This window comes from Cyanistes caeruleus, chromosome 8 (genome assembly GCF_971803275.1).
Source record: "Cyanistes caeruleus chromosome 8, bCyaCae1.hap1.1, whole genome shotgun sequence".
NCBI lineage: Eukaryota > Metazoa > Chordata > Aves > Passeriformes > Paridae > Cyanistes > Cyanistes caeruleus.
In genome coordinates, this window is record NC_141708.1 from 13773261 (window position 1) to 13786993 (window position 13733).

General features: G+C 59.0%; 1 protein-coding gene across 5 annotated transcripts; it reads right to left on the reverse strand.

The window, feature by feature from the left end:
* Nucleotides 1-1849: 1849 nt before the first annotated feature.
* LOC111931247 (prominin-1-A-like) lies at nt 1850-12666 on the reverse strand. Of its 5 annotated transcripts, XM_086901224.1 has the most exons (26): nt 12539-12632; nt 11666-11784; nt 11418-11568; nt 10209-10264; nt 9775-9980; nt 9247-9367; nt 9037-9100; nt 8532-8621; nt 8078-8268; nt 7916-7990; nt 7551-7614; nt 7173-7332; nt 6761-6913; nt 6150-6273; nt 5901-5992; nt 5591-5675; nt 5340-5483; nt 5033-5104; nt 4750-4839; nt 4570-4623; nt 4153-4233; nt 3804-3872; nt 3618-3707; nt 3237-3349; nt 2384-2401; nt 1850-2042 (listed from the first exon to the last, which is right to left on the reverse strand). In XM_086901224.1, exons 3-26 carry the CDS (start codon nt 11545-11547, stop codon nt 1991-1993), a joined length of 2394 nt encoding a protein of 797 aa, XP_086757350.1. In that variant the 5' UTR covers nt 11548-11568; nt 11666-11784; nt 12539-12632; the 3' UTR covers nt 1850-1990. The 5 variants fall into 5 exon arrangements, with proteins under 5 accessions (XP_086757350.1, XP_086757348.1, XP_086757349.1 ...); XM_086901222.1 differs by lacking the exon at nt 11666-11784 and having other exon boundaries at nt 11418-11624; nt 12539-12666; XM_086901223.1 differs by lacking the exon at nt 11666-11784 and having other exon boundaries at nt 11418-11628; nt 12539-12647.
* Nucleotides 12667-13733: the final 1067 nt, after the last annotated feature.

Here is a 13733-nt window from a genome sequence, read left to right on the forward strand (position 1 = left end):
GCCAGGCACAGTGTCAGAGCTGCCATTGGAGAGATTATTATTTGGGAATCTACTGTAAAGATGTGGCAGAGTCTCCCCCAGAGAAGGGTTTGGCTGTGGAAAGTCCCTGTGGTGGAAAAAGGCCTGGCAAAGAGGAAGAGGAACTGCTGCAATGGTTCCCTAGAAACTGGCTGGTTATTGATGAGACCTTCCTTGGAGGGGGATGGCCTTGTGCTGTGGCCATGGGACACTGTGAGTTTCCCTCACTCTGGCAGCTGCCACAAACATGAGCGGAGGGAGCGTGGCCTGAAAGAAGAGCTGGTGGCATCCACTGTGAGCATTTTGTATTGAGCTGTCTTTGCCTCCTCTCCAGGCAGCTGCTGGCCTTGCCTGACACTGGTCTCACCCACCTCCCAGGGCTGCTCAGGAGGAGGATGATGGATGGACCTCAACACCACTTAGAGCCTTGGCTTCCGGGATTGGAACACTGCCCTGGAGCTGCACTGAATGGGGAGCTGCTGAGAGCAAGCCCCACACTTTGGCAAAGGCTGTGCAGTCATTTGGGGAGGACATCTTCATTTCCAGGGCTGTGTTTGGGTGCAGGTAGCCACAGTGAATAAGGGTCAAGCACCCTGCCTTCCAGCACTGGCTCTGCAGAGAAGCAGAGCAGGGAAGAAGCAATTCCCACAAAGCCAGCAAGCAGAAACTGAAGCCAGCAGGAGTCCTGTGTGAGCTGGCATCCCCAAGGCACAGCAAGGGAAGAGGAAGTGGGGAAAATGATGCAGTAGGGACAGCCTCAGACTTGGGGGCAGAAACCTCCATGTATGGGCTCTAGACAAACAGGAAGTAGTCAGAATTCTGGAGGCTGAGGGTCCAGGGCAGAGGAAAACAAGGCAAAACAGAGCTGAATGCTTTCCAAGGGGTTGCTGGATATCTCACTCCAAGAACCAGGAAGGGTGGGAAACCCTGGGGGAAGCAGGGGCCAAACCAATGTGAAGGACAGATTCAGCTGACTGACAGGCAAGCACAGGGCTCTCTCTGCAGTCAGACTGCTGGGGGAGACAGCAGGAGGTAAGACCCGTGCAGTTTCAGATAAAGCCTGAAGGAGAAACTAGCAATTAGATCTGAAGGCAAGTGGAAAAAGCAATAAGAAGAGATGCACGTAGTGGAGAGGGAGTGGCCTGGCCTGGCCCTCTCATTCTGCTCCAAAGAAACTTGGACTTTGCAACAAAGGAAATGAGTCAAGCTGCTCGCGTATATCCCCTGTGCCTGACACGGCTTTTGGGATGGTCCCTGCACTTGCACCAGGGAGCAGCACAAAGCAATGGCTGGACTCACCCCAAGGCTCTACTAGACCAAGTTGCCCTTTATCTGTGCATGCAGCTCTTTCTATGCAGAGCATGGGGTGTGCAGGGATGGCCACAGAAAATATCCATGCCGCCATATCTTGCTGAGGGAAGGAGGTGTGGGCTGCAGTCACCCCATAAACTCACTGGAAATCCACAGATGATACATACTAGGGTATCTATGCCAGAGGGAAGAGCTCATGTGCTGGGGACAGCTTGGGGTAACACTTCATGGACAGGAGACTTTATGTAGCTTGTCCCAGGGAGGGACTTGGCACTCACCCAGTCAGAGGTGCAAAGGGCTGCCCAGTGAGGGGAACATCACTCAGTCTTAGTGACACTGAGCAGTGATCTTGTATCAACCCATAGGCTGGCTGTGAGCAAAGCACACCTGGGAACACCACAAAGAGCCCTCTGCTCCCAGGCACAGCCTCAGCTTGTGCCAGCAGCAGGGAGTCCTTCAGCCCCTAGCCCTGTGTACTTCCATCACTGCTAGACCTGAGGAGCACAGTCACATCCCACACTGCACACAAACACACCATTTATTGTTTGACGCCAAAAATTACAGCCTTGGAAAGAGGTAGGCTCCCTGCAAAAATAAATAATCACATTTTTCAAGTGAGGGGGGTCTGTCCATTTCCTCCTCCATCTGTGGGTGATGGGAGTTAATGCCTTGTAGAAGGCCTGGGGATTTTGTAGGAGTAGAATGTTGGTGGCCTGCAAAACCAAGGTCATATATGTCACCCCCAGCCAGAGAGGGGATCAAGGGACAGCTCCGGATGCACTGGGATGGTCAAATATCATCCCACCCAGCCCCACAGGAAATAGGGAATGGAGACAGCTTTCCCCAAACCCACCAGCTTGGGAGACTGAGACCAGCAGCACCTCCAGACTTAGGAGTGTGGGAAGATGATAGGGGACACCACAACTGCATGCACACTCCTTGGTCTGCACTCACCCTGGTCCCCACCCCCCTCCCTCTTGTCCCCTGATGCCCCTGTGTTACAGGGGTGCTGCCCCCCACCCCACACAGGGACCTGGCAGTGTAAGTAGCTTACATCTCAAAGTCTTCATTCCTAGAGGGGAGAAAAATGAGGGGACAGTGTTAGTGGGGCAAGAAGATGCCTCGTGGGAGAGCACATAGGCTTCAGGGTGCTGTGGTCCCCTCCACCCTGTCTGCCTGATCTGAAGAGAGCATGGGCTCTTACAGGCCCCAGAGCATCAGTGCTCCTTCCCCAGGCAGGCAGAGCAGGGCCCCACACTCAGTGGCTCAGCAGCACCCAGATCCCTATACCTCAACTTCAGCTCCCTGAGGTTCCTGGGCAGCTGAGCCCATGGCTCCAGCCAGCTCAGAGGAGCTGGGGAACCCCCAGCACAACAGCTGCACCACAGGGCCACGATGGAGATGGAAATCCAGTTAGAAACTGCTCACTACCCTCAGGGGTCAGTGCCTGTCCTGGTGATGGAGGTGCCGGGCAGCCCCAGGACACCAGTGGCCACAGGCACGTGAACAAGCATTGCACCCTCATGGCATGCCACCAACCATGCAGCACACTGCATTCTGCCCAGCATCCAGCTGTGCTCCCATGCCAGTGCTCCAGCACAAAAATGGTGCAAAACAGAGCAAGTCAGGGGGTGGACTTGAGCCAGGCTGGGGCTGCAGCCCTGCCTTGCTCCTTCCTCCAAAGGGGATGCACCTTTGTCCACCCAAATGGGAGGTTCAGAGCAGGCAGAGAAAAACTCCAGAACATGCCCATCTTCAGAGGCTGAGGGCCCCAAGCCACCTCTCAGGTTCTCCCCAGCCCACATTACTTTGGCCTGAGCCCCACAGGCTGCCACAGGACATGAAGGGACATGTGGCAGGGGGACCCCAGACCCAGCATAGTCACGGGGGATGGGGCTGCTCCTCACCTATACACATCAGCAATATCCATGCGGCGGTAAAACTTGGCAAGTCTGACAGCCAGGATGATGCTGGGCAGCAGGAATAAGGTGCACCAGCCCAGGCTGAACCAGAAGGCATTCTGCGTGGGGTGGAGGAAGAGCCATTAGGTCCAGAGAGGAACTGGGAGCATCTCTTCTGCTCCCAACACTCCCCAATAACCACTCACTGCTTCTCAGAGCCCAGCCTTTCCTCTTAGCCACAGCAGTTTGCTGAGCAGAAGCTGAGCACTGTTCCCTGTGCATCCCTGATCTTTCCCTGTTTCCCTCATCCTGTGCATGAGGATGACAAGAGGACTTCACTGTCACCCCACACACGTGTGTCACTCTACACACCACTGCTCCACTCACCACAGAGTCCATGATATAGTCACAGCCAATGGCCTCCACATTATCCAAGGACTGAGCTATGGGCTTGCAACGTGCCACATCTTCTGTCACCTGGGGACATGGTGGGCACAGCATATGTCAGCATCCACCAAGCCTCGAAGCTCATTCTTCCCTTCTCTCCACCTCACTACGGAAGGCTCAGCTTACCCTGCTCTTGGCCCATGAAATGTAGGTTTCAAAGAAATCCAACAGCTGCTCCAGGAAGGCCCATGTCTCCTGAAGGGGCAAGCACAGAGTGATGTTGCCCCACCATCCCCCCCCATGCCCCATATCCCCTCCATGTCAGGGTCAGGGCTCTCAGACCACCTCAGCCCAGCAGCAATAGGGCTGAATGCTTCACCCCACCCACATCCCTTGCCGGGGATGCCATAAGCGAAAGGGGCACCCAGGGGTGCAGGACAAACAGCCAGACAAGGTTTGGCTTCCCTGTATAGAGGGAGGTCTTGGTGAAAGGGTCTGTTCCGTGTGACCTGGCAGCAGGGCAAGGAAAGCTCACATTCTTGATGATGTTTGGTGTCTCCCTCTCCAGGAACTCCTGGGTTTTGCTGGCTTTGTCCAGCGCAGCTGTTGTCTGTCCCTGAGGTGAAAGGTGCTGTCAGCAGTGTGATCTCAGTGGGGTTTCTGCACTTCACCAACCCTGCACAACAGCTGTCCCTGGGGCACAGCCTCTGAGAGCTGTGATGTTCCCAGCAGTCACACACTGGTAGTGCCAAGTACCCCAGGCAGAGGGAGCCTGCACCTGGCAGGGTTCATGGCCTCTCTCCCTCTACCCTATGAACAGCCCCTGCAGCACACAAAGAGTCCCATAGCAGCCCCTCAGACTGCAAGTTAGTCCCACCACCTCCACTGCAGGACTTCAAGGGTGCTTTGCAGGGTGCCTGGGACTGGTATGCACTACCCTGATGCAGCTTACCTCTAGCTGGGCAGCCCCACGCTGCACTGAGTGGATGTTCTCCTTCAGACTTTGCTGGGGACAGAGGGAAGGGGTGTCAGAGGTGCAGACCCCACAGCTCACATAAGACCCTGCCAGCAGGCTCTGAGCTCTAGGGAAGCCCAACCCAGCATCCCCAGGACATCCCCCAGCACTGCTCACCAGTGGCCCAGAGAAGCTCGCCTGCATCTCCTTTTCCAGCTCCCTCAGTTCGCGAGCGTTATCTTCCAGGGCCACCTTCTCATCCGCGCCCTGGAAGAGCCGCAGTCAGCAGTGCCCAGCTCTGTGCCTCACCACAGCCAGCTGATGGGCCAGGCAGGCTGGAGAAAAGAGCTGGGTGAGAGTAAAGGGCCTCCCTCCAACACTCAGGCAGGCACAGAGGAGCCCCGCAACCAGTGTCTTTGGGACAGGGTGGCTATGGCCCTGGAATGTCATGGTCTCTCACCACTTTTTCTGCCAGCTGCTCCAACTCTGCAGCCAGATCCAGGAGGCTTCCCTGGGTCATATTCTGATCCAGCTGGAAAAGGCAGAGACAGCTATGAGAATGAAAAAAGGGGTTCATAAGGGGAACTATACCTCTTCTTTGTGGGGCAGAGTGGAGCCAGGGCCTTCTGGGCAGATGATGTGCCTAGTTACCCTAATGGGTTACACAGATGGCAGAGGACTCCCACAGCAGCAAAGGAGACAGCAGTAGACCTCCCCAACCCACATGCAAGCCCCCCAATCCCAAGCCCAGGCTATACCCAGCACACCTGCTCCAGGGTGAGGGTGAAGTTGGGGGGCTGTCCGGCCCGACTGGCATTCAGCAGCAGGTCTTTCTGGCTCTGGCTGAGCAGGAAGATGGGGCTTAGGGTGATGTTCATCTTCTCGAAAACTGTGGAGATGTTTCCTGTGTACTGCCAGAGCAAAGGGGACCATGATGGGAAAGATGCCGGCACCTCACTGTCCCCTCAGCTTTTGGTCTGGACCCCTGTCCTCAAGATCCTGGCACCCCTACGCTCACCTGGCTGATATTCAAGAGCTCATCCAGGGACATGCTCTGGTCCAAGTGCAGAGTTTGCCACAGAGAAGCATCTTGCTGGCACTGCCTGCAGGATAGGGGCATAGGGTTGAAAACAGGGCAGGTGAGGACCACCCTGTCCCAGGAACATGTCCTCACCTGTGCAGGTAGGTTGCACCTTGCTCCTTCCCTGCAATCAGTGCCTACCCACAGCCTGGGAAGGTAGGGAAAGCTGTCCTGCTCCTGGAGAGCATCTGAGGGCATTGAGCAGCTCTACCCCCACCAAAGGCACAGTGTCAGGGCTGGGACCTACCTGTATATCTCTGAGAAGTTTGCCGTGTCACCCTTCAGGCCCAGCAGCTCTGAGAGATTGAAGTTTGGGATCACACCAGGGGTGTCCAGGAGCTAAGAGCAAGGAAAGAGATGGAGAAACTAGACACAGGACAGAGCAGGACACCTTGGTAGAACATCCTAAATGGCTAGTGCTGCCTCTGCTCCACCAGCAGCCCTCATTTAGGAAGCAGTATCTCCAGGCAGGGCTGTTTCCCCACAGCGAGCTTACCTGGAAGAGCTGCTGGTTGCGCCAGGACTCACAGAAGAGCATGTAAATGTTCCCCCCCAGCACAAAGATGATCATCACCAGCAGCATGAGCAGCCAGAAGAAGATGAAACTGAAGCCAACCCCTCTGCCGGGACAGAAATGCCATCAGTACCAGCAGTCCTGTGGCCCAGCACTGATGCTGGCATTGCCTCCAGCTCGAAGAGCCCAGGGGTTACACACCCCTCATCCCCAAAGTTGTGGGAACACCACCCTTCCCACAAACTTGTCTCTGCTCTGCCTTCAGACCCCAGAGCATGACTGGGCTCTACCCTGGAGCTTGGATTCCAGAATAGCTTCCCACAGCTTTGCAAGCCAGCACTCCCCCGCAGAGCTGCAGGACCCACGCACACACTGCCAGCCCTCGCCATCGCGGGGCAAACGGGCTCCCCTTGAATGCCTCTCACCAGCACCACATTTGGCCTTCAATTTACCACCTGCACAGGGAGTTGTCATGGGGCAGGCCATTCAGCTGCAGTAACACGATGGTTTAGGAGCTCGAGCATTCCCAGGCCAGCCCTGCCCACCCATCCCACCACTCCCACACGTGTCCTTGGCAGCCAGTTGAGCCTCACGCCATGAAGAAGTTCCCGCCAGCATCAGAGAGGCTGCTGCGCTGTGTGGGCAGCACACCTTCCTTCAGCCCCAGGGGCCCCAGCAGCAGCCCTAAAACATTGCAGAGGACCACCAGCAGCACTGTGCAGCACAGAAGGGCACATACAATCAACCTGGGGAAGACAAAGGGCAGGAGTCAGGTAGCAGAGCCTGGGACCCTGAGCAGCACCCTACAGCCCACAGCTGCCTTCATGGGGAGGAAAACGGGTCCCAGACACCACAGCAGGGAAGGGGCATGTGTGTCTGCAAAGCTCTGACCACCCTGTACCCACAACTCCACCACCCAGCAGGCCCCCACCTCCAGCAACTGGAGGAGCAGGAGCCTTAAAACTCTCCAGACAATGGAGCCAGGACCAGCAGTCTCTCACTCACCTGAGCCCATCCCAGGCAATGACTGGCTCCCTGTACTCCTTCAGTACTGATGTGGCATCATTCACAAAGGCCTCAACTTTCTCCTCCACATCCAGGAACGGCAATTCTTCCTTCAAGCTTCTGATCTCCTGCCTGATGAGGCCCAGCTGGTCCTGGCTCTCTGCAAGGAATGGGGACACGCTGACATTGTGAGCTGCCACCCAGGCAGCAGGGACTCAGAAAGGATAGGAAAGGGGTAGTCCTGGCCAAGAATGACATTGGCATGATGGCACCTGGGGACAGCCAGGGCTGCAGGGAAGGCCTCCAGGAAAGATGGGCTTGAAAAGGGAGGAGGGAACCCTAGAAGAGGGAGAAGTCAGCACACAAAGCCCTGCTTACTTGCCACCACTTCCTGGGACTGCTCTTGCACCTTGTCAGGGACCATCTCCAGTGTTCTGTTAACCTGCATCCAGGGGAGCACAGCATGAAACTCACATCCCTGCCTACAATCCAGGGCTGAGCAGAACATCCCCTTGTCCCCAGATTCTAGTAGCACAGGACAGCCAGACTCCCCACAGCACCCAGGCCACCCTACCAGTGTGCAAGGATGGTTAGGACAGCAAGCAGACCTCTGGCCAGCCCCTCCCTCCATGTCACACACTGAACTCCTGACAGAGCTCTTCCCACGCCATTCCCCATCAGCACAGCCCCAGCAGTTGCAGGAGCACCCAGCTTTGTGCCTGGGTGAAGGGAACACCCCTTACCTCCTCTAAATCAGTCTCTATGTTTGAGTCAGAGACCTCACGCAGGGCCTCCAGCTGCTGCTCCACACCTGGGATCTGCAGGGAAGAGCCTGGGGTGAGGGAGCGGTGGGGGTTGGGCCAGGGGCTGCTGGGGCCCCCCACCTGCACCTTGTCCCTCCTCACCGTGCTGAAGTTGGCAGTGAAGGTGAGCCCGTCCAGGGACACATGGCTGCAGGGCAGGCCACAGTTCTGCAGGGTGTGGTTGAGCTTGTCCCGCAGGCTGATCAACCGCTGGCTGTAGTTGCCCTGCAGCTCCTCGAGGTCTGAGCGACTGACGGCAATGTTGCCAAAGGTGTCCTTCAGTGTCTTCATCCCTGGGGAGGTAGTGGGGACCTCAGGGCCTCATCCTGCCAGTGGGGCAGGGACTCATTTTCACCCAGCTGAACCTCGGGAACCCATGAAAAAATGCAACATAGGGGTGCCCTCAAAGTCATGGCACTTGCCCCAGCATGTGGTTGGGAGGCCAAAGGGATCCACCTCCAAGGGAGCCTTATCCAAACATGCACCTACCCCCCCATCTCCTGGTTCCAGCATCCCCCTGAGTCCCTTGCCAGAGTCCCAGGGATGGGGCCAGTACCTTGCAAAAGGTTCTGGAGAGATCCCAGAGCCCCGTCCATGCTGCTCCTGATGCGCGAGGTGATCATAGCGCCCAGGTTGGGCCCAATGTCTGCAGAGATGGGAGAGGTGATGTCAATGACAGGATCCCTGCAAGGTCCTGGGGCTTGCAGCAAAGCTGGTGAAAACACTGACACCACCAGCACCCCTCCCTCACCCAACCTCCAGGTGGGGGGCAATGTGGGGACCTCCCCACCCTCGCACCACCTACATCACCCTTCCAAGAGAGGAGCCTGAATGAAGAAAAGCAACAGCTGGGGCAGAGCTGGAGCTTGGAAGAGCCTCCAGACTCAGTCCCTTTAGACATCCCCATAACAACCAGCCCAGTGGCCCACAGGGTCAGCAACCATCCACAGGGCAGAAAGGTAAACCCACACCACACCCCACTGCCCAAGAACCCCCAGCCCTGGAGCAGCTCGCCACAGAACCATGGGGATGCTCCAGCCCCTCCCATTGCACACCCTCACCCTGGAGGCTGTGGTTGGCGTAGTCCAGCGGGACATCGCTCCTGCTGATGATAAAATCGACTTGCTGTAGGGACAGACATGTGGTGTCAGTGAGGGTGGGGACCTTTCTCTACTGCCAGCCCCTCTGCTGCCCTTCCCCAGGGGGCTACTTGGGCTGCTCCTCCTGCCTGGCCCCTTGCCCCCAAGACATGGCAGGGGGACCATGCGTGCCTGGGGGACGGAGGCCGCGTAGGTGTGGACGTCATGCAGAGTGCTGTTCACATTGGGGAAGGTGCTCTTCACAGCCTGGGAGAAGCGGGCATTGCTGATGAGGGCACAGACACCACCAGCCCTGCGAGGGAAGGGTGGCAGGGTCAGCATATGGGGAGTTCAGTCCCAATACTCTCCACATCCACCCACACAGACCCCAGCCCGCAGGGTCTGGAGCACACCAGTGAGTGTGCAGGGTTGCTGGAGCATCCCAGCAAGTGCCCTGCACTGAGGGACCAGAGAGGAGGGACACAGGAAACTGAGGCAGGGGGGAGCCCGGTACACCTTGGGGAAGCTGTCGGGAAAGGTCTGCACGGTGCCAATGCGCAGCCCCCCGGGGCCAGCTTCCCACCGCCGGCCTTCCTCTCCTTTGTCCCGCCGTGCCGGGATCTGCTCGTGAACAATGGCAGTTTCCTGGCACGGCCGCCGAGCGCCGGCATTTCCAGCCACCCCCGGGTTCCATCCGGAGCCTCCCGGCCGCGCACTCACAGGAGGAAAGCGGAGAGCAGCAGGACAGAGGTCCAGAGAGCCCGGCGCCGGCAGCCCATCCCCCGGCCCTGCTTCTGGTACATGCGGCCCCCGCAGTGCCCGCAGCAGCGGCAGCAGCAGAAGCAGCATCCCACCAGCGGCACGAGGATGATGAGCAGGATTCCAATGGCCGCGCAGACGAGGAAACCCAGTTCATAGAGCAGCAGCTGGGATAGGAAGAATGAGAGGCAGCATAACGCTGAGCCCTGAAGGTTCCTCAGCTCTGCACACCCTGTCCAGACCCAAACAGATAAAATGGGTCCCCCCAGGGAGCAGAACGTCTCCCCTCGCTGCTGCACAGCATCCAGGGCTCAGCCTCAGAGCAGCACCCACCAGCATCCCCCAGTACACGGTGGTCTGGGGCTGTCAGCTCCCCACCTCAGCTGCCTGCTCACCTCGTGGATGTCCTCCCAGCTGGACTCACTCTGGGATTGCCCAAAATTAATCATATCTGGGAGACAAGAAGCACAGAGGGCTGTGAGCAGGTGCTGGGCCCTATGGGGCTCTCCAAGAGGGCCCCAGACCCTGCTCACCCCGGAGAGGCACTCTCAGCCCGAGGCATCACCTCAGACCAGCTCAGAGTATGGCATTTTTCTCCCTTGCAGCTGCCCTCCCCAGCCATCACATCATGCAGCTTTTTTGCACACAGGAAAGTGCTGCCAGCCCCAAGGCTCCCAGGGGTCCACAGAACGAGGGGGTTCTTCACCACAGTGGGCATAAGGGACACTACCCATGGGGCTGCCCTGCTGCAGCCCAGCCTCACACAGATAGCCAAGGGCACTGCCAGTGAGGAATGAGTACTGGGGCAAAGGCCCACTGCCACGCTGCCTCTTTCATTCCCAGGGTTCTCCCTGCCTGTGCCCCATGCCCTCAGTACAAGCCTTAATAGCACTTGGGGCACATATACCCTGGTGTCTATGTGACACAAGTCCATAAAGCCATGTGTGCCAGCCACACCTCTGCTAGCACATTGATGGTGAGCAAGGGTTGAAGCCAGTGAAGGAGGAAATACAAGTGGCAGCAGCCAGAGTGGCATTTCCCTCCAGGTGGGAAGTACTTGCGCCATGAATATCGAGAAGCTGCAGGGCCCTGGTATCACCTGTGCAAACCTGCAGCTGCTTCAGGACAGAGCTGTGACAGCAACAAGAGCAAGGACAAGTGCTGGAAAGCAGGGCAGTGCACAGGGAGAGCCCACAGTGTTGCCACTGGCACTGGGACACACTGCTCTTGGTGGCCAGCAAGCACAGGGGGCTGCAAGGCAGGCAAAGACCCTGCAGGCAGAGTGGGTTTGCTCTGCACACTTTGGGGGCCTAGGATTAAGGTACCTGGAGGGAGAATGGGAAAGGAGTCTGCAAGGCAGCACTACCACTAACACCTGTCCTGGGGCCCAGCTAAGATAGCCCCACAGTTGTTATGGGACATGAGCAGGACACAGCAGGCAATCCTTGGGATCCCATTCCTGATTACCCCAGCCATATCCCTCCTTAGCCAGTAACCCAGTGTTTAAATGCTGGATGGACAGTCGGCACTGAAGGAGGGCTCATGTTTAACGGGGACCCAAGCATCCCCCCAGCACTGCCAGCCCCCCGCCGCCATGCACTCACCTATGGGCAGGGGGTTGGGCTGCACCAGCCGCAGGAAGCCGTGTGCCATTGTCACCAGCCCCGGCGTGCTGCTCCCCGGCGCCTCCGGGCCAGGCCCGTACGTGGGCTTCGAAATGTTCCCCAGCTCCATCGCAGCAGCTCCTGTGGACACCTGGGCACCGGGAGGAGCTGTCGCTGTCGTCGGGGCACGGGACCACGCAGCCTGCCCTGCCTCCGACCAGGAAATGCAGAGAGAAAAAATCAAGCACCTGCCCGGTCCTGCCCGGAAGAAAAGAGCTGCGGGAGAGCACCGAGGAAGGATGGGGAGTCCTGTGAGCAGTGGAGTGGGTGGGAAGCCAGGCAGGAGGTGCCCACGAGGGACCGGGGGCTGTGAGGGATGAAGCGGATTCAGAGCACTCACCCTGTCCTCTGACACCCCTCTGCGCCCAGGGCTGCGGCAGGGTCCGGCTGCACCGTGCCACTGCCCAGGTCTGTGGTTTGTTTAAGTTTCAGCGATGACTGCTGACAAGCTGTTTGCCGGGGCAGGAGGCGATGCCGGGATCGCCCCACCCTGCCCCTTACGGCTCCTGGCACCCGGCCACCTCGGGCCGCCTCCGGGGCAGGGTCACCAGCGACCTGTCCCGACTCAGGCATCGGGAAGAGTCCCTCTCCTCGCCCTCCGCTAAGCTTCCCTGCCCATGCTGGTTTCCTCCTGCCCCAGCCCAGGAGCTGGGTGGCCCGGGGTGATCCCGAGGGCAGCCGTCCCGCCCGCTCCGCCCCACACCATCTGCATCCCTTCGGGATGGGGCGCGTTGAGCCCTTCACAATTTCAACACAAACCAGCTGTAGCCACATAAGCAGGTTTTGCATCTAAAAACCTTCCGAAATGGGGCACTGCAGCAAACCCAGCATTTTTCACACGCGTCCCGGTCCCCCCAAGCGATGAACAGCCTCCCGGCCCCCACAGACAGCATTTTTTCTCCAAGGCTGGGCGCCCTCTCGGCTCCAGCCCCGCTCCCCGCAGAGCTTTCCCACGCCGCGTGGCTCCATCCCCCGCCCCGCCGCCGGAGCTCCGGGAGCCGCAACCGGGGGCAGGAGCGGGGAGGGGCCGGGGGTCGCTCCCGCTTGTGCCGCGGACGCACCCGGTGGACGCGGGGCAGCTGCCCCGGGGGTCACGTCCCGGCGGGCGGAGCTCCCCAGCTCGGCACGGCTCCGCACCGAGCCCGCGGCGCGGGCGGCCCCGGGAGGTGCGGGAAGGGCCGGACAGAGCCGCCCCTTCCGCCCCGGCCCGCCGGGATCTGTCCGGGCCGTGCGGCCGCACCGGCCCCCTCCTCTGCCGAGGGGGAGCCCTCTGCCCCACCCCTCCCCGCTGCACCCTTCCACCCGGCGATCACGCCTGCTCCTTGCCCCGGCCCACCCTGGCATCCTGCATCTCCCCCAGAGACCCCGGCCCCTGCCCTGTCCCGCATGGGAGAGCCTGCCGCCCACAGGCCCTCTGCCTGGGGATGCTCCCTCCTTGTCTAACAGAGCCAGCACTCACCCCTCACTGCCAGAGCCACCGCTGGCCCCTCCAGAAGCCCACCCTGCCACAGCACCCTTGCCGGCAGCCCGCCCACGCTGCCCACCTTGCCCCTGTGCCAGCCCTCAACTGTGTCCTCCTGCCCTGGAGTAGCTGGAGCCCCCAGCACGGTCCTCTACCCTTGCCCTGTGTCCCTGCATGAGACACCACAGGCTTTTGGACATGGACCAGTAGGGACTCTGGGTGAGCGGTACCTGAATGCCTTTTGCATGGTGAGCTCCCTGCCCCCTCCATCACCCACGCCTTGCTCATTGCCACCTGCAGTTACTGCTTAACTTTCCTTGGCACAAGCAGGCATCGCTGCCCTCCGTGACCTTAGCACAGGGAGGAGAACAGCCCTGCTTCGGGTTTTCTTCCTGGTCTGGCCCATGCTGGGTGCCAGAGTGTCATGTGGGACCCTGTGGCACAGCACTGGCATTGGGACAGGGCAACAGAGGACACAGATTCATCCCAACAAAAAAGGAGGGGAAAAAAAAAAGCAAGTCGTGATTTTCTCACAGCACTGGAACTGATGTGGGGAAGGAGGTTTGGGAGCTTCAAGGTATCCTTGGGCTTTCCAGGTCAGACATCAACCCCCTAAGTGTGGGGGCCTTGGGGCCCTCCAGCAATTCCCAGGTGCATGTGCAAGATCCAGCCAGGCATATACAGGATCTGCCACAGATGGCAGGATCTGCTCCTGCAGGCCATTGATCCCTTCCCACCCAGGGCATCTCACTGAGCCTGCCAGAGCTCAGGGCATGCCAGAAACAAGGGTATTG